At 40.8% G+C, this 21,005-nt stretch overlaps 2 protein-coding genes across 3 annotated transcripts in view; both read left to right on the plus strand.

The window, feature by feature from the left end:
* The window catches only part of ANXA4 (annexin A4), a 50,507-nt gene extending 35,675 nt beyond the window's left edge, over window positions 1-14,832 (plus strand). For both annotated transcript variants that reach the window (XM_006882294.1, XM_006882295.1), the window contains exons 10-12: window positions 323-381; window positions 1,580-1,702; window positions 14,527-14,832. In XM_006882294.1, the coding sequence (XP_006882356.1) occupies window positions 323-381; window positions 1,580-1,702; window positions 14,527-14,586 (242 nt within the window). In that variant the 3' untranslated portion in view covers window positions 14,587-14,832. The remainder of the gene's footprint in view (window positions 1-322; window positions 382-1,579; window positions 1,703-14,526) is intronic.
* A 2,822-nt stretch (window positions 14,833-17,654) lies between these two features.
* Window positions 17,655-21,005, plus strand: part of GMCL1 (germ cell-less, spermatogenesis associated 1) — a 91,621-nt gene continuing 88,270 nt past the window's right edge. The window contains exon 1 of the mRNA XM_006882296.1: window positions 17,655-17,947. Coding sequence (XP_006882358.1) covers window positions 17,688-17,947 — 260 coding nt within the window. The 5' untranslated portion in view covers window positions 17,655-17,687. The remainder of the gene's footprint in view (window positions 17,948-21,005) is intronic.

Raw genomic sequence — 21,005 nt, forward strand, 5'->3', positions numbered from 1 at the left:
TATATAATAATATATATAATAACTGCAAATCTATAAATGTTTGGAACTAAGAACTATCTTATATAATGGATAGTAATCATCATTTTGAAACTACATACTAGTCTTTATTGGATGACCCTTATTAACTAGTTCTCTGGGAAATTAATGATAAATTAAGAGTACCTTCCGCCTGTGAAAATGTCATGAACGTAGCTTAAAGAAACACTGTTAAGCTAGGCAAAATCATCAAGAGCTACTTCTTGATACAAAAACAGAGGGAACAACTATCACTTTCTTTTTCTCTAGGTCTTCTCTATAATATTTTCTTTTTACCTCCCGACAGTAAAGTGCATGAGGAACAAACCTGCATATTTTGCGGAGAGGCTGTATAAATCCATGAAGGTAAATGGCCTCATTTTTAGCATCTGTATGACTGTGGCATGTCGTGTGTCCATCGTCAATTGCATACTTATTGTACTCTTTCCTCCAACTTCAGCTTGGGTTACTCAGTTCAGTTCATCAAATATTCAGGGAATGATAATTAATAATAATAATAATAATAATATTGTGGTAGTTGTGTGCTGTAGAGTAGCTGACCCTCCAGTGTGTTTTCAGAGGCAGTTAATTGCACGGGAGTAGATTGCCCATCCTTCTCCCGCAGAGCAGCTGGTGGCCTCAAACCGCTTGCCTTTGGGATTGCAGCACAGTATCTTGCCATTAGGCCACCTGAGTAATAATAATAATAATAATAATAATATTTATCAAATACTTAAAATATCCAATGGAGCCCTAATGGTAGTTGCTGTTATTCGTTGTTGTCAAGTTCAGTAAGTCAGAATGAATATCTCATCCACTTCTGAAATAACAGGCCTCTGAAAACCCTATTAACAATAGAGGAACAGGGATAGATAATAGTATTAGAGGTAGAGTCCAGATTGGAAATCAATCAAAATGAGGAGAAACAACTGCAAATATCTTTTAATAGTTGGAACATGGAATCTATGGACTATGAATGTTGGAAAACTAGAAATTGCGAAAAATTAAATGGGACACATAAACATTGACATTCATGATGTATTAGTGAGATGAGATGGGCTGGTGGTTGAATGGGTAACATATAGACCTGCTAATTGAAACTTTGGCAGTTTGAATCCACTAGCTGCTCTGAAGGAGAAAGATGAGCTTTCTAAAAGTCATATAAAAAAACTTTGTATATTTGATCAGACTCTTAGAAAAAAATTTAACATAGGAGAATTTTCCACAATGGAAAGGGGAGTAATAATAATAATAAGGTTGGTGATAAAGGGCATTCCCATCATTGGGAAGTACTGTGTTTAGGGCAAATTGGAAAGTACAGACTATGTTTCTAGAATGACAGAGAGCAGTCTCATTGGTCAGAACTTACTGTGTTAGGAAAAGGTTACATTGAGAAGAGCCTTGAATATCATGTTCCATAGGTTTCTGAGATTGTGTCCAACGTCCAACTAAGGGAATTGTCAGGAGGGTTATACATAGACTTACCTTGATCATTTGAGGAAGAATACCACCTGAAAACTTGAAAGACTTGAAAGTAATGTGAGGATTTTGTTTTCTTACATAGGGCTTGGGCACTGATGATGACACCCTCATCAGAGTGATGGTTTCTCGAGCAGAGATTGACATGCTGGACATTCGAGCCAACTTCAAGAGACTCTATGGAAAGTCTCTGTACTCTTTCATCAAGGTAGGTCACAGGAGGCGTGCCTTAGCTTAGGTCAAGCACTGATGAAAGGACAGGGCTCTCACTTAAGCATTGAGAAACTTCTTAACCCTTCCTTCTTTGCATATAACATTCCCTTTCAAGATGCTGTTCTAATTATCATACTTTTACCCTCCCTTTTCATACAGATATTTTAATCTTTATATTAGAAGAAACTAACAGCATTTGCCTTCTAAATACCAGAATTATTTCAGTGTTCACCCCAGAGAGAGAAACATTCCATTTTAATGGATACCTTTGCAAATGCATTTACTTATCTACTTGATAACAATGAAAGATAAACAGCTGAATCAGTCTTCCAAAAATCTTTTTTTTGTCTTCTCTCAGGACCAAACTAGTCATTCCACTGAGAATATGGAAACCATTGTAATGATCCTGGATTACTATTATTTACCTGGCACATACATCTCACATAGCTATTAAATACCAAGGAATTTCTTTCAAGAAAGTAATGAATGAAACCACACAAAATATTTTCTTCATCATGTTATATGCTATTGAATTGACTACAATTCAGGGAGACCCAATGAACAACAGATCTGAACCTTGCCCTGTCCTGTGCTATCCTTACAATCTTCACTATGTTCACACCCATTGTTATAGTTTGTGTATCAATCTGTCTTTTTTAGAGTCCTCCTCTGACCCTCCACCTTTCTCTACATGATGTCTTTTTTCAAGGACTGGCCTCTCCTGATAACATGTCCAAAGTATATAAGATGAAGTTTCACCATTCTTGCCTTTAAGAACTCCCTACTTGTACTTCCTCCAAGACATGTTTGTTCTTTTACCAAAAGATAATAAAAGGATATTCAGTATGCTTCAGCAACACTGCAGTTCAAGGGCGTAAATTCTGCTTTGGTCTTCCTTACTCATTGTCCAACTTTGAGATGCATACAGGTTCAGTTAAGGTACACCTTCGTCTTTAAACTGGCATCTTTTTATTTATTTATTTATTTTTTAAACTGGCATCTTTAAAGCAAGCTCTTTAGCACTTTAAAGAGGTCCTTGACTGCAGATTTTTCCCATGCGACACGTCTTTTGACTTCTTTTTTAAAATTATTTTTCATTCAATCATTCATAGACATTTCAATTTATGATTATTATCATTAGTGTTTTTATTTCCTTTTCTTTGTTACTATAGAGAAAGCTGCATGATTTTTATATGTTGATCTTGTATCTTGCCACTTGCTGAATTAGTCTACTAGGTTCAGCAGTTTTCTTACTTAATATTTGGGGTTTTCTACTTACATTATCATTATTTTTATATAGAGATAGTTTTACTTCTTTAGCATCCAATTTAGATGCTTCTTATTTCCTTTTTTTGCCTTATTGCTCTTGCTAGGACTTCCGATATAATTCTGGATAGGATTGGTGATAGTGGGTATCCTTGTCTGGTCCCTGTTCACAGGGGGAAGGCCTTTAATCTCTGTGCATTGAAGATGCTGTTGGCTATTTGTTTGTGCATGTGCTTTTAATTATGTTGTTGAGTAAATTCCATCCTCTTCCTATTTTGTTGTGCATTTTTTGTCAAAAGCCTTTTCTGCATCAATTGAGATAATGATGTGATTCTTTCCCTTAGTTTTATTGATATTGGATTACACTGATTGCTTTTCTTAAATTGAACAATCCTTCTGTACCTGATAGGAATCCCACTTGATTATTATACATTATTCTATTCATATGTTGTTGGATTCTGTTGACTAGAATTTTGTTAAGGATTTTTGTGTTTGTGTTCATGAAGGATATTCGTCAGTAGGTTCTTTGGGTGATATCTGTTTTAGTTTAGGTAGGATATGAGTTTCTGAAAATTTGTCCTTTTCCTCTAGATTTTCACATCTGAAGCATATATAGTTCTTTGCAATATTCTATTGTTTTTTCCCCTCAGTTGGTTTGGTTGTAATATTGACCATTCAATTTCTTATTCAATTTATTTGTGCCTTCTTTTTCTTTTCCTTCGTTAAGTTTGCCAATGGTTTACCAACTTTTGGTCCTTTCAAAGAACCAACTCAAAAAAACCCCAAAACCCCCACTCTTGATCTTGTTGATAGTATAGTTCTTCTATCTTCTATTTTTTTCTGCTATTACGTTTATAATGTCCTTTCTTCTTGGAGTTTGCTTGCTTCTCTTGTTCTGTTTTTTAGAGATGTTGAGTTTAAGAGTTAATTTTCATTCTTTCTTCCTTTTTGATGTATTTGTTTATTGCTATGAATTGAACTTTGAGTACTGCTTTTTTTGCATATCAGAGTATTTGTGTTTCCATTTTCATTTGTTTCAAGAAAGTTTTTAATTTCATTTTTTATTTCTTCTGTTACTCAGTAGTGATCAAGTGAGGTGTTATTTAGCTTTCAAGTCCACCTTTCTCCTTTATCCTCTTACTGGTGATTTCTAACTTTATACATTATGGTCTGAGAAGATATTTTGTTTGGTTTTTTTTTTTTTGAGAAGATATTTTGTAGTTTTCAATGCTTTTTAATTATTAAGACTTGCTTTGTGACATCACATAAGGTCCATTCTAGATAATGTTCTGTGTGCACTATTGAACTTTTGTTGTGTGGGATGTTGTATATATATATGAGATTGATTTGGTTCGTTGTACAGTTTAGTTCTTCTGCAGGTTTGTTGAGTTTCTAGTCAGTCAGTCCTTTAACTACAGTAGTATATTGAAGCTTCCTACTATTACTTGTTGTCTTTTTGTTCAAGTCTGTTAAGGTTTGCTTTTTGTCATTTGCAGCTTTATCATTTAATGCATATCCTCTTGTTTTATTGACCCTTTAATTATTATGTAATATCCTATATTGTCTTATATGCTTGTTTTTCTTGCCATTTCTGCTTTTTGCCTTTTTTTGTTGACATTTGATATTTTTTTTCTACCTTTTGATTTTTAGTCTATCTTTATATTCATGTCTCAGATGCCTCTTATAGATAGCATATTAATGAGTTTTATTTTATTATCCATTTTGCTACTCTTTTAACTGGTACATTTAATCCATCCACATGCAATATGATCATCTGGGGAGATTTTATGGCTGCCATTTTGTTGCTTTCTTCTTTAATGTGGTGTTTTGCTTGCTTTGTTCCATGACACTGGCTCACAGTTCCACCCTCCAGCTCTCAACTAGCATTGGATGTGGTCAACTGGAGGGTCAGACTGTGAATCAGTGTCACAGAAGCTTTATAGGCTATTTTTGTTCTGGTGTGGCCTGGGCTTTTTGTGGTGTTTCTCAACAAAGCCTGCCTGCTGGAGTCATGAGGTCCTTAGATGGGTGGGGTTATAGCACAAGAATGGTTAACAGGCGTGGCAGTCCTTAGGGTTGTCTGTGAGAAATAGAATAGTTAGCTCTGTCAGAAAAGCTATTCCAGTTTCTCCAGTGCCAGACTGAAAATAGCATTGGCAAGTTCATGCACTCTGCACCTGCCAGCATGGAGTTTCCCAACATGAGATACAAAATGGTATTGGTCTTCTGACCACAAAAGAAAGGTTGTGCCTGGGAGAATAAGAATGCCCTACCAATTCATATGGAAGTTTGTTCATCTGGTTGTAGTGCAGAGGTGAGGTCCCATTTTAAAAAAAAATAAATAAAGTTTATATTTTATAATGATTTACTTACAAAATTCATATACTTTTTTTTTTTACACCAGATCTTTGCATTTCCTTTCCCCACCCCTCCCTCCACACATCAAACTGTGAGACTATGGTTTAACACTCCCCCCTCACCCTTCTGCTCCCACCCTCCCCCTCTTGGAGTATGAAGATACTCGTTCTATAATAATGGTCATATACGCTATTTGTCCTTATGTGACTGAGTTAGTTCACTCAGCATAATACAGTCTCCAGTCTCTCCCAAGTTAAGTCGTGATAAAATTATTGCTCCTGTGTGCTGCATAGTATTCCATCATGTGGATATACCATACTTTCTCAATCCATTTGGTTGTGCTTGGACATCTAGGCTGTTTCCATATTCTCGCGATGGTGAATAACGCTGCTATGAGCATCGGTGTACAAGTCTCTGTTTGTGCCTCAGTTCTCATTTTCTCAGGGTATATTCCAAGCAGTGGAATAGCTGGGTCATACGGAATTTCTATGCTCAGCTTTTTGACGAAGCGCCAAACTGCAGGACGGAGTGGAGCCGAGCATCCGCCCACGCGGCGAAGCCGGTTTAAGCGCAGTGCGGATCCGCGGCTGGGGGCGGCGGTAGTGAGTCTAGCGTTGCGTTCCAGCCCCGCTTTTCCCTCGTAGGTAGTTTCTCTTTGCTTCGTGAGTAACTTGGCTTCAGGGGCTTCGCTTGCTCGCCCTCCCGCCGCCCAGGACAACACCGTGGGCCTCAGCCGCCAGCACCCCGCTTCCAAGGGCTGAAGAGAGAGGGGAAGGGGGGGACCATGGAGAGAAGGATCCAACTGGAGTTGAACCAGACCCCGGCGGCTGTCCGAGAACTTGTTCTGGACAACTGCAAGTCAAATGATGGAAAAATTGAGGGTTTTAACAGCTCAATTTGTGAATTAAGAGTTACTCAGTTTAATAAATATAGGCTTGATTTCATTTTCAATCTCCCCAAATTACTGAAATTGAAAATGCTCAGTGAAAATAGAATCATCAGCAGAGAACTGCCGGAAGTCCAGGCTGGGTTTAGAAGGGGTCGTGGTACTAGGGATATCGTTGCTGATGTTAGATGGATCTTGGCTGAAAGCAGGGAATACCAGAAGAATGTCTGTGTTTCATTGATTATGCAAAGGCATTTGACTGTGTGGATCATAACACACTGTGGCTGACTCTGAGAAGAATGGGAATCCCAGAACATTTAATTGTGCTAATACGAAACCTATACTTGGACCAAGAGGCAGTAGTCAGAACAGAGCAGGGTAACTGCATGGTTCAAAATTGGGAAGGGCGTATGCCAGGGATGCATCCTGTCTCCACACCTTTTCAACATGTATGCAGAGCAGATTATTCGAGAGGCTGGGCTCTATGAGGAGAATTGTGGCATCAGGATTGGTGGAAGATCTGTTAACAATCTCCGTTATGCAGATGACACAACCTTGCTTGCTGAAACTGAGGAGGACCTCATGCACTTGCTGCGAAGGGTCAAGGACTGCAGCCTTCAGTATGGACTAAGGCTCAACGTCAAGAAGACAAAGATTCTCGCCACTGGACCAATTGGCAGCGTCAGGATGGATGACGAAGAGATTGAGAGTGTTCACAGCTTCACTTTGCTCGGCTCCACAGTCAACACTCTTGGTACCAGCAGTCAGGAAATCAAAAAGCGTATCGCGATGGGAAAGTCTGCTGTTAGGGACCTCTCAAAGGTACTCAAGAGCAACAGTGTCTCTCTGGAGACTAAGGTGCGCCTGATACAGGTCATGGTATTTGCAATCGCTTGTTATGCATCAGAGAGTTGGACAATGACTAGGGAGGACAGAAGGAGAGTGGATGCTTTTGAGCTGTGGTGCTGGAGAAGGGTACTGAATGTACCATGGACTGCCAGGAAAACAAACAGATTCATCTTGGAGAGGATTAAACCAAGCTACTCCTTGGAGGCAAGGATTCTGGGACTTCGTCTGACATACTTTGGACATGTTGCCAGGAGGGACGGGTCCTTGGAGAGGGACATCATGCTTGGGAGGGTGGAGGGACAGCGCAGGAGGGGAAGACCCTCTATGAGATGGATTGATTCGGTGACTGGGGTAATCGGGATGGGTGTGTCAGAGGCGGTGCGGTTGGCGCAGGATAGAGCAGGGTTTAGAGCTGTTGTGCATAGGGTCGCTATGAGTCGGAAACAACTCGATGGCACATAACAACAACATTAGAGGTCTGACATGTTAGCAGAAAAACTTCCAAACCTTATCTTGAGTGGAAATAAACGGAAGGGTAGCAGCACCTTGGGGCCCTTGAAAAACCTGGAGAATCTGAAAAGCCTGGATCTGTTTACCTGTGAAATTACCAACTTGAATGATTACCGAGAGAGAGTGACCAAATGGCCCCATAACTCAGATGCTGAGGTGGATGGAGTGGAGGATGAGGGAGAGGATGAGGAGGTTAAAGAGGACGATTTTTATGAAGAAGAAGGTGAAGATGTAGAAGAAGAACATAAAGATGAAATCAGCGGGGAGAAAGAAGAATTTGGCCATAGTGGAGAAGTTGATGAAGATCAACCCACTTCGTGGGTGAAGATGAAGATGAAGATGAGGAAGAAAGGAAAGGTGAAAAAAGAAACAGATGATGAAGATGATTAAGACCCCAGATAACTCACAAAAAAAGAACTGTTCAGTGTTGGTTGGATAGATTATATGGACTTGGTAGCTGTTTAATAATAATAATAATAATAATAATAATAATAATAATAATAATAGTGCTTGCTTCGGCAGCACATATACTACTACTACATCATCATCATAATAGTAATAGTAATAATATAATAATAATAATGATGATGTAGCTGTGATACAAACCTCAGGACACCCACCGAAAGAGCCAAAGAATAGTTCCTGTGAAATTCCACCTTCCTGTTGCGGCCCTCATGGAACTCCACCACCAAGTGTGGGGACTTTGCCCCAACAAATTTTAAGTGTTGTTAGATTTTTGTGTAATATTCTTACTGTACCGTGGGTGGTTGTGATCGATGAGTCTCCACTGTTCATAGCTAACAGTTACTCTGAGATACAGTATTTTAACTTTCTGTACTACAAAGAAGCTTCGTAGATAAAATCTTAACATTTTGGGTCTGTTTTTTTAAAAAGAAATGAATTCTTATCTCTCCACATCCTCTCAAACATTATTATTTGCTGTCCTGTTAAATTTTGCAACTTCTACTGGAGTGAGATGATATCTCACTGTGGTTTTGATTTTCATCTAATAGCCAGTGAGAAGACCATGGCCTGGATTAGGCGCACCTCTGTATCTAGACTGACATCGTTGCTCTTCAGTACTCTGGAGAGAGGTCTATGACAGCAGATTTACCCAATGCAATTCATCTTTTGATTTTCTGACTGCTGGTGTTAAAAGTGTTGGTTGTGGATCCAAGCAAGCTGTAATTGCTAACAACCTTAATCTCTTCTCCATCCATTATGGTGCTGCCAATTGGCCCTGTGGTGAGAATCTTTGTCTTCTTGATGTTGAGCTTCAATCCATACCAAAGACTACAGTCCTTGACCTTTTGCAGCAAGTGTTTCAGTTCTTCAATTTTAGCTAGAAATATTGTATCATCAGCATATCGTAGGTGGTTAATGAGTCTTCCTCCAATCCTAATGCCACAGTCCTCCTCATAAAGCCCTGCCTCCCGAATGATCTGTTCTGCATACTTGAAAAGGTAAGGGTACAGGATGTATCCCTGATGCACTCCTTGCCTGATTTGGAACGAAATCAGTGTTTATGTTTGGGTTTTTGTTTGTTTGTTTTTTGCAGTGTTTCCTTACTCTGTTCTGCGTAGTACTTGTTGGTCCAAGTATAAGTTTCACATAAGCACAATCAAGTGTTCCAAGATTCCCATTTTCCTCCTGGTTAGCCATGGTCTTCTCAATTACTTGTTATGCTTCAGAGAGTTGGACAGTGACTAAGGATAACAGAAGAATAGATGCCTTTGAGTTGTGGTGCTGGAGAAGATTCTTGAACATACCATGGACTATCAAGAAAACAAATCGATCTGTCTTTGAGAGGGTGAAACCAAGTCTCTGCTTGGAGCCTAGGATTTTGAATCACTGCCTCACTTACTTTGGGCACATGGCCAGGAGACACCAGTCCTTAGAGAAGGACATCATGCTCAGAAGGGTGGACGGACAGTGCAGGTGAGGAAGACCTTGGATGAGATAGCTTGATACTGGAGCAATGGGAGTTGGTGAGTTAGAATTAGTGAGACTGGCTCAGGACAGGGAAGGGTTCAGAGCTGCTGTACATCACAGGTGACTCAACCAATAACGTTCTATGACAGGTTTGGAAGCAGGAGTGGAATCTACTTCCTAAATAACATGCCTCCAGAAACTCTGTAAACTTTGATAAATGTTGATAGTTGTAGAGGGGCTTCATGCCTTTTTTTTCATAGGGTTGGTATGTCTCGTGCTCCAACTGAGGGCAATCAACAACAACAATAGCCAGTGATTTTGAGCATGTGTCTGTTGGCCATCTGAATATCTTCTGTGAAAAAATCTTTCCATGTCTTTTTCCTATTTTGGAATTGTGTTGTCAGTCTTTTTCTTATGGAGGCCGTGTAGGATTCTGTAATCTTTTGCTATGAGACCATTGTCTGAAATGGTATTGCCAAGTATGCTTTCCTAGTCAGTAGATTTTTTCACTCTATTGGAAAATGTTTTTGATGCATACAGGGATTTAATGTTTAGAAGGTCCCATTCATCAATTTTATTCTCTCCAGATTGTGCATTTCTGGCTGTATTTGGCAGTCTCTTTATACCACAGACTAAGCCGTCTAAGCTTGATCCCAGCATGCCCCTGATGAGCTTTATGGTTTTGGGCTTATTCCCAGGTCTCTGATCCACCTTAAGTTTTATGTGTGGGGTGAGATGTGGATCATGTTTCAGCTCTCTGCAGGAAGCAATCCAGTTATGCCAGCACCATTTGTTGAAAAGGTTGTCATTTCTCCATTTGATAGGTTTTATTTCCTTGTTGAATATCAGTTGACCATAGATAACTGGGTCCATTTCTGGGTTCTCAGTTCTGTTCCATTGGTGCATGTACCTGTCATTGTACCAGAACCATACTGTTTTGGTTACTACTGCTGTGTAGTAGGTTTTGAGGTCAGGGAGTATGTTTTTCAGAAGTGCTTTGCTTGTTCTGGGTTGCATTCCTCTCCAAATAAACTTGACAAAGTCGATCTCTTTGAAAAATGAATTTGGTATCTGTATTGGAATTTTATTGAACGTGTAGATTGCTTATGGTAGGATTGTCATTTTCACTATATTGAGTCTTCCTATCCATGAAAAGGGAACATTTTTCCATTTATTTATATCTTTTATTGTGTCTTGCATAAATGTTCCATAGTTTTCTTTGCATAGCTCTTTTGTGTCTCTAGTTAGATTTACTTCCAAGTATCTCAATTTGTTGTTGGCTAGTGTTGCTGCTTTCTTGGTTTCTTTCTTTGAGTTTTCTTTGTTACTGTAAAGGAATCCCCCTGATCTTGGATATTGATTTTATATTCTGCCACTCCACTAACTTGGTCTACTAGCTCTAACAGTTATTTTGTTGAGAACTTGAGGTTTCTTGTATACACTATTATATCATCTGCGTATAACTACAGTTTAACCATCTCTTTACTGACCTGGATGCCTTTTATTTCCTTCTCTTGTTGTATTGCCCTAGCAAGTATTTCCAATACAATGGTGACTAAAAGTATATAACTTGATGACACTTCTTGTTGTTGTTGTTATGTGCCGTCGAGTCGCTTGAGACTCATAGCAACCCTCATACAACAGCCCTAAACTCTGCTCTGTCCTGTGCCAATCGCACTGTCTCTGACACTCCCATCCCAATTATCCCAGTCACTGAATCAATCCACCTCATAGAGGGTCTTCCTCTCCTGCGCTGTCCCTCCAACCCTCCCAAGCATGATGTCCTTCTCCAAGGACCGGTCTCTCCTCACAACATGTCCAAAGTATGTCAGACAGAGCCTCAGAATCCTTGCCTCCAAGAAGCCACCCGGTTTAACCCTTTCCAGGACAAATCTGTTTGTTTTCCTAGCAGTCCATGGTATTCTCAATACTCTTCTCCAGCACCACAGCTCAAAGGCATCAATTCTCCTTCTATCATCCTTGGTCATTGTCCAACTCTCTGATGCATAACAAGTGATTGTGAAGACCATGGCCTGTATCAGATGCACCTTAGTCTCCAGAGAGACACTATTGCTCTTCAGTACTTTGGAGAGGTCCCTAACAGCAGACTTTCCCATGGCAATGTGCCTTTTAATTTCCTGGCTACTGGTGCCAAGAGTGTTGCCTGTGGAGCCAAGCAAACTAAAGCTGTGTACAGTCTCAATCTTAACCACTGCTAAATGAAACTAGTGCTTTTATATCTGGAGGAACACTCTTCCACTTTGTACATCACTCTTTGTCAATGTACAGTATGAAGTAACCTGGGTTGCTCTGATGCTGCACCTTGTACCATTGGAGTATCAACTACCAGAATGGTTTCCCAATGTGGACAGTGTTTCATGGAGCTCCCAGTTGTAAAACAGGTTTGGAAGCAGGAGAGGCATCTACTTCCTAAACCACATGCCTCTGGAAACTCTATGAACTTGGAGAAATGATAATAGTTATGGAGAGTTGCTATGAGTTGTGCTTGACTCGATGGCAATCAACAACAACAAACAAAACAGCCATTCTTATAAAATAGGACAGACATGGAATGGCTGGTGAGAGAATGGGGAGTGCATTAGAACAGATAAGGGAAAGAGCTGTCTGAAAGAAATATATGATTATGCATTATATGTATGAATATAATCTGGAACAAGGGGTGCCCTGGCAGGAGGAGAAGAGAATGTGCAACAATAAATAAATATTTTAAAAAATAATTATATGTAAAAAGTGTTTAATAGAAAATTATTTAGACTATACTTCTAGGTGAAAAGTGCAGTCCATTGTCTGTGTCTTTCTAACATCAGTTCTGTCTTCTCTGACATTAACTGCAAATGCAGCTTCAGACCTCAATCACCTGGAGCTAGGTCAGTTCTCAGAAATGAAAATGTACAGTCTTCTAAATGCTATATAGTCTCCCTAAGGCTTTAGATCTCTTGATCTGCTAATGCCATATTTCATGGATTCTTACTAACCCCCTGATATATTATCATTGGCTAGAAATGACTCACAGAATTAAGGAAAGCTCTATATTTAGGATTGCAGTTTTATTTTACAAAATATAAATCAGGATCAAAATAAAAGGATTACTAGGGTGAAGTCTGTAGGCAGTTAGTAAGAGAGTCTCAAATGCAGAGATCTTGTGTGTTTTGATGCTTTAAGCTCTTGTGCATCAGTGTCTTTCATCAGTCAAAAAGCTTCCCTTTATGTCACTGTCCAGAATTTTCGTATTTTTCCACACCATAGGTCTCACATATTTATTAGTGTAGCTGAAAACCTAGATGCATAAAAACACATGGCTCCCAATGGAAGTGATCAAATTGTGACATAATTTTAAGTTTGATATGGTAGCATGTCAGTCCACTTGACATGGTGCAATATTAGTGAACCTAGGTTTATTAGGTGTGCTGCCTTCATGTGTGTGACTCCTTAGAGACCCACCTTGTTTCTTTTCCTTTGTTCTCCTCATGGGGTTGTACCTGATTTTGTTGCCAGTTTTCATTCTAATTCATTCAGGAATGAGACAGTTCTACTTTTGTTTCTTGGTTAGGAACCTCTTCATCCTAAAAGTCTTATGAGAAGACAAAGTGCATGTAACAGGGCCGTGCTCAGTATGGTAGCAGAGGAAAGAAGAGTCTAGAGTTTGTAAGGAGGTTTCAGGAAACAAGCATACTTGATTGAACTCACCTGTACATTCTAGCTCATTCGCCAGTTCCTCTTCCCTCCATGGCATCAGGCTGATAAATGGGTAGCTATTTCTGGCAAGGCCACCTCCCACTCAACATGACTCACCTCATTAACATAACCTTACTTGTGATCTAGGGCTCCTCCAATTGCTGAAGAAATTTCAAGGGTTTATAGGTACCTCCCAGGAACTGGGGATAACAACCTAATTTCTGGGATAAAATTATAACCCACATGCAGAACAGAGACAACTACAATCTTATCACAGAATATGTACATGCATAGAAAATGAAATATATGTATACATCAAAATGTTATTATGTGCCGTCAGTTCACCTGTGACTCATAGCAACCCTTTGTCCAACAGCCCTAAACCCTGCTCTATTCTGTGCAAATCTTACTGTCTCTAACACACCTACCCCCATTACTCCAGTGAGTGAATCAATCCATCTCATCAAGGGTTGTCCTTTCTTGCACTGACCCTTGCAATATTTAGGAAGTATATCAGATGAAACGTCAGAATCCTTGCCTCCAAGGATCAGCCTGGTTTCACCCTCTCTAGGTTGAAACTGTTTGTTCTCTTAGCAGTCCATGATATATTCAAGACTCTTCTCCTGCACCACAGCTCAAAGGCCTCTATTATCCCTAGTCATTTTCCAGCTCTCTGATGCATAGCAAGTAATTGGCAAAGACTATGGCCTGGGTCAGGCACACCTTAGTCTCCAGACTGACTTAAAAAAAACCACCAAACCAAAAAAATCCCTCTTCAAACTTACTACCTGGAGTCAGCTGCTACTCATAGCATATTGAGTTCCCAAGGCAGATGGGAGGCCACCCATCTTTCTTCTTTGAATCCACTGGTGGATTTGAAACACCAGTAACACTCAGCCTAATATCTAAAAAAAAAAGGTGCTATCAAGTCTATTTTAACCCCTGATGACTCTGTAGAGTAGAAGTGCTTTCCATGTTTCCAAGGCTGTTCGTCTTAACAGAAGCAGACAGGCCCATCTTTGTCCTGTGAAATGACCATTAAGTTTGAATTGCTGGCCTATTTGTTGGCAGCCAGGCACTTCAATACCATGTCATAGTAGGCTCCCTGGTCATCTAAAGATTGTAATTAAGGGTGATTTTTGTGTTATTTTTAAGTCTTTATATTCTACATTGAAAGAGTATTGCTTTTATAATGAAAAATGTTTTTTTTTAAAGACTGGAAAAGAATTTAGAAAAGTTGGAATAAACTAACATGACTTAGAACTGCAGATTCCATTTGTAAGGGCCATTTATCTGACTTACTTTGCTTTCCTTGTCCTCAGGGTGACACATCTGGAGACTACAAGAAGGTACTGCTCATTCTCTGTGGAGGGGATGATTAAAACAAAATCCACAAAGGCTAAGAAGATCTTCCAACACTTTGATTTTTTTTATGCCCTGCTATTAGCATTATCTCAAAAATCCTTATTTTCAATTTTAATGCCCACAGTTTCTGTCTAGGATGTAGACTATTATTATTCATCTATAATTAGTCATTTTGATGCTTTAAAGCTGTACTTGCATTTCAACGCTTATAAAACATGAAAGGAAAATGAAAAGTATAAATAAAATGTACTTCATGCTTTTAACAATTTTATACCTTGGTTTGTTTCAAATAAATTGGAATATAGTAAATTACTTCAGTTTATTTTTAGTGAAAAGCTATTAAAATGGAAGACTATATGACTATTCTAAAAGCACCATTTTTCTCCACTCCTGCATTTTTTGTTCTGCTTCCTGATTTGATATTGTGAACAGTTTGCAAGCAAGAATACCGATCTAGTTTGATATTTTACACACACAGATTAAAATCATCACAAATACTCTTATCAGGATAGTGGTTGCCACTGAGAAGCGGGGAAGACAGAATAGATAGGGAGTAAAGTGGAGGCTCCAGAAAACCTGTAATTAATATATATATCCAAAGAAGGTATAATTAAAAATTTCAAGTTGAATGCTGGGTACATATATGCTGCTTATATTTCTGAAGAGTAGTGATAGATTTTGGACTGCTGGAAGAATGCTGGAATAAATCTTAGAAGAGAAGTAGAGTGCTTCTTGAATGGTGAGATTTTGTTTCACTTACTTTGGATACATTATCAGAGAAAGCTAACTGCTAGAAAATTACAACATAATTGGTCAATCACCATCAATCAGATGGGCTGCTACAATACCCACAACCATGAAGATGACAAAGGACCAGGAAAATTTTCATTCTGTTACATAGAAGGGTGTCATCAGTCTGACGTACCTCGAGGGCAGCTAACAATAAATTATAAATATTTCCCAATATTTTATGAGTAGGAAAGAGTTATTGTTAGGCAACAGTCAAGTTGCATATGACTCATTGTGACCCTATGGAAAAAAAAACACTAAACTTTGCCCTTTCCTGCTCCATCCTCACCATTTCCAATATACTCACCATTTCCTATATACTTGACCCGTTGTTACAGTCACTATGTCAATCTACCTCCCTGAGGGTCTTCCTCTATTTCTCTGACCCTCCACCTTTCCAAACATGATGTCCTTCTCCAAGGATGAGCTCCATCTAATGACATGCTCAAAGTATTTGCCTTTCTCTCCTTCAAGGATCACCCTGGTTGCACTTTCTCCAAAACATACTTGTTTGTTCTCTTGGCAGTCCATAGAATATTCAGTATTCTTATAGAAAACCACTCAAAACCATCTATTCTTTTTCTGCCGTGGCTATTTTTTGTCCAAATTTCAGATGCACAGCAAGAAATTGAAAAAGACGATGGCTTGAATCAGAACATCTTTGAGGGAAGCCGAATATCAAATTTAATAATAGTAGACCAAATGCTATTATCTGTTGGCCCCCTGTTTTTCACACTCTCTGTTCTATATCATTCCTGGTAGTCTGTCTCATTAATAATTATAAAATTATTTCATTCTTTGGGACCCTCGGTCTGCAACACATCTTAGTCTTTAAACTAGCATCATTGTTCCTTAGAACTTTGAAGAGGTCCTTGATAGCGATTTTTCCAAGGAAGCACATCTGATCTCTTGACTGCTGGTAGGTAGCAAGAGATCATGGATTCAGGCAAGAGTTAGGAGTAAAAATTGGTGATTCAGAATCTGTAAGAAAGACACATAATATCTCTATTCAGAGTCCTAATTCCAGACCCGCGTTGGAAGTATCATTTGCCGGAGAATTTCAGAGACCAAACCCAACTGATTCCTCATCTTTAGAGCATCAGCCTAATGCAGAATAAACACAGCCCCTTATTTCCCCCCTCCACAGATCTTCACTCTAAGTCCTCTCCCCCATTCCTGCCCTGCTTCCTTCCCCAAACCATACCCAAGCCTGCCTGTAAGACAGAACTTCTGCAGGTGACGTTACCCTAAGGTTGTTGTTGATTGCCGTTGAGTCCAGCATGACCTGAAACCTTTCTATAACTGTCCTTGTTTCTTCAAGTTCATAGAATTTCCAGATGCATGTGGTTTAGGAAATGGTTGCCACACCTGCTTCCAAACCTGTCTTAAAATGGGAGTTCCACCAAACACAGTCCACCATGGGCAACCATCAGGGCGTTTGACACCCCCCCTCCAATGGCATCAGCATCACAGCAAACCCAGATTACCTCAGCACAGCAAATTGACAAAAGAGTGCTGTACAACTTAGAAGTTCCTCCAAACTACAATAATACGAGGCCCTTGGACCCAATCGACTGTTAAACACAAGGGCCCTCCATATATATAAGATTTTGTTAAGTGCCGCTAGTCAAATACGACTCATAGCAATCCAATAACAAAAGACCTGAGTCTTATTCTAGAACTATCATCATTTCTCTATGTTCGTCGAGTTTCCAGAGGCATGTGGTTTAGGAAGTGTATGCCACTCCTGCTTCCAAACCTGAATCAATCGGGAGCTCCACTAAACACTGTCCAGAACAGTGGACATAATGGGTAGCCATGATGGTGTTTGACACCCACCCCTTAGCTAAGGAGGAGCCCAAATAACATTTCCCTCCCTCTTCTCCTAGTAAGCATCTAGTATGCAAGAAACTTTGCAGAGAGAATGAATGGCCTGGCGTCTCTGGTCTGGCCCCCAAATCCAGGATAGTGCTGAGGACAAGGTTACGGCAAACCAGAATCACCGCCTAACACGCGCCTCCCAAGGAGCGCAGGCGCCATCCAGCCCGGAAGCGCCTTCTTCCCAGCGCCTTCTTCCCAGCCCCTTCCGGCGAATCGCTGTGCGCATGCGCTCTGCAGCCTATGAGTTGTTGCGGAAGCGAAGTCCTGTGGTCCTGCTACGCCGCGCGGCTGGACGCGGTGGGCGGGGCGGAGGATGGAAGCGGTATTATCCGCTGCAACGGTTGGCACTCCGCGTTGAGACGGCTGTGTAAGCACCCCAGCTGGAGGCAGAGGCTCGCCGCTAGGTTTCATGAGGTGCGCTTCCTGAACTCCTGGGGAGACTCTGCCCATGGGCTCTCTGAGCAGCCGAGTGCTGCGCCACCGGGAACAAACCCCAGCCCAACCCGAACCGTGTTCCGGGTCGGGGGGCTCGGCCCGTGGACCCAGGACTGGCGGCGACGCAAACAGCCACAGCTTCTGTTACTGCCCAGGCAGACTCAAGCGCAAGCGGAGAAGCGGGGCCTTCTGCTACTGTCACCCCGACTCCGAAACGGACGAGGATGAGGAGGAAGGAGACGAGCAACAACGGCTCCTCAACACCCCGCGAAGGTAACTGGGGCGCGCGTCCCCCGGGCTCTCGCGCCTGCACCTGTTGGGCATCTGCGCTCCCTGTCTCTTGAGAACCTGGGGGCCACCCCAGCGCGTGGTGCCTGGGAAGTGGGGTGCATCGGGTTGCACAGGGCGGATGTGCGCTTGGCTGGGGAAGTAGGGGACACCGAAAGGGCAGCCCAATCTCGAGCAAATGAGGGAGCTCTTTGGGAGACACCCAGAGTTCAGAACGAGAAACCACAGACGCTGCCGCCGTGGTGTTAGAGCACCAATGTGAGACGTCACATAAAATCTTGGAAACGACCACCTGTTTGATCTTAATACTGCTTTATTTTCTTTGAGGAGGTGGCAGTGATATCGTTGCTTTAAAAGTTGTTTAGATTCCGCGGTGGGCAGGTACCCCTGTTGCTGACTTCTTAATGTTGTTGTTAATTACCATAGAGTCAGGACCGACCCTTGGCTGACACTCCAGCAGATTTTCAGAGGCAGTTAGTCGTATGAGAGGGGTTTGCCCTTTCTTCTCCTGCAGAGCAGCTGGTGGCCTCGAAAGATGTGCCTCCGGGATTGCAGCACAGCTTCTTGCCACTAGCCCACCAGAACTCCCTACTATTCTGTATACTATTAAAATTAAAATGTAATCAGCCCTTAGGTGCAGAAAATGCATACACATTCCACAAATAAAGAGATTGGCAAACTAATGGGTGATCTTAACCACAGAAATTTATGTCCCAGCTATTCATTCCAAACAAAGATGAAGGGCATAAAATAATTACAAATAAATATGACAGACATGGATTTTCAGACTATGCTGACCAATTTAAAAATACTTTCAGACCACCTGTCTGTTCAGGAAAGGACCTTCCAAACGCGGCGGGGGGAATCTTTGCTTTGGTGTGTGTAGAGATTTAGCAGATGTAAAGAGAGGCTGGGAGGAGGGAAATATGTGATCTCACCTGAACCACAACTATTTATATGGGCGATTTATGTTAGCAAAACTAGGTGGAAATATTTAAGAGGCTAGGAATGAATAAAACCCATTTGTAAGACACCAGAGGAACTATCTACCAGGCATTCAAAAAAATTACCATCCTCTGTGTATATGTACACACAAACTTTTGCCACTGATATATTTTTCATTGTTTTCAGTCACTTTAACAGCAGTTTTAACCAGTCCAATTGGACTGTACAAGTGACTTTATGTTACTTCTCTCTTGGAATTTCATCATGTAACAGAACTTACATCTGGTACATTCTACAGAGAGTGGAAGGGAAATCACACAAGAGGCGCCTTAAGTGTAAAGGTGACTTATCAACAGGGTACATTTGTTCCTGGACTAGTTTTTTTTCCTTGCCAGGTCTTCAAAGTCATTGACCACGAATATATGTAAGGCTGTGCTGCAACTAAATTAACTTTATTTAAAGTGCTGACACATGAAATACGTACTTAATGTATCAACTAGAATGTAGTTTGTAAGTTAAATGTATGTTCACTTGAAGGATCTGGTTCCTGTTTTTAAATAGGCGATTGTGGAATCATATGGATGTAATCTCATAAATGACACTTTTTAAAAAGTAATTAAAAAATGAAAATCACCACTTTTACAACAGTTTGTGCTCACTTCATGCCTGTGTGCCATATTTTGGTAATTCTCACAATATTTCAAACCTTTTTGTAATGATAGTGCACACTTAGTAGACTGTTGTTACTGTATGCTGTGGAGTTGGAACCAACTCAGCTGACCCTCCAGAGAGATTTTGGAGACAGTAAGGGAGGAGATTGTCCTCCTTTCTTCCATGCAGTACCTGGTGGATTCGAACTGTGTTTTGCAGCACAGGCCCTTTCGACTAGGCCAGCAGAGCTCCCTTAATAGATAAGGCCATAGTGTAAACATAACTTTTACATATACTAGGAAACCAAGACATGTGCAGCTCACTCACTTCATTGCAGTGATCTGGAACAGAACCTGCAGTAACTCTGAGTTATGCCTGTACATAGGGAGGCCTGGTGTCTTTCGTGGTAAGGAGTTGCGTGCTAACCCAGAGGCAGCCAGTTTGAATCCACCATCTGCACTGTGAGAGGAATATGGTCAGTCTCTTTACATGTGATTTACTGCCTCTGAAAACCTGCTAAAGGGTCAGCTTTTGGTAGGTTCCAATTTGATGACTATAGATAATACCTGTAAGTCAGAATGAAGAGTACCCAGTACCTGGTTAATAAACACTCAGTCATCTTGCTGTGCGCAGCTCCTAGACTAAAAGGGGCCTCTCTTGGCCTAGGGATAAGGACATGTGCTTCTAAACCAAAGGAACACAGTTTGAATCCACAGATGGAAAATCTCTCGTGTGATTAACTACTTTTGAAAACCCTCTATGAGTTGTATCTGACTCAGTGGCAGATAACAACAAACTAACCTAAATGTTTAGTACCTAGTGCGTGCATGTTCCATGGCTAACCGAAAGGTCAGAGGTTCCTCAGGAGGAAGATGGTCAGTCTCCTCTCATCAAGTTTTTCAGCCTTGGAAACTCTGGAGGTTCTGTTATGTTCCTACTCATTGGCAGTAAGAATTTTTCCCTGGTATTGGAAACATTTCTGCTGTCTGTTGATTTGAATACTCTTTTTCATTCTTTTTTTTTTTTTTTTAAATTGGGAAAAACATATTGGGAGTACAAGGAGGTGAGGGTTGGGGGCAGAAGGGTGAGGATGGGCCAGGCTGCAGTTGAAGAGCTGCACAGTTTGGTCTGTGGGGGGAGAAGGTGAAGAAGATGATAAGGGTCCAGTGGGGATCATATGCTACAGAGGAATGACAAACATTAAACCAACTGTCTTATTGATTTGGGAATTGGATGCCGACTCTCTGGCTTCTTCATGCTAAACAGGGGCATAGATGTAAAGGGGGGGAGGGAGGACACTTTATCACCTTACTGGTGGTCTTGGGTTAAAGCTGCTTGCCTTCTTGCTCTGTTAGAAGATACCTTCCTGTCATTTGCTCCCCTCTGGACTGCAAAGTGTTTTCCCAGGTGAGTCCAGTGGGAATGGCTGGTTGAACCCAGAGGCTCC

This window comes from Elephantulus edwardii, unplaced genomic scaffold, assembly GCF_000299155.1.
Source record: "Elephantulus edwardii isolate Elephantulus edwardi_28Jun2011 unplaced genomic scaffold, EleEdw1.0 scaffold00019, whole genome shotgun sequence".
In the NCBI taxonomy this organism is placed as follows: Eukaryota; Metazoa; Chordata; class Mammalia; order Macroscelidea; family Macroscelididae; genus Elephantulus; species Elephantulus edwardii.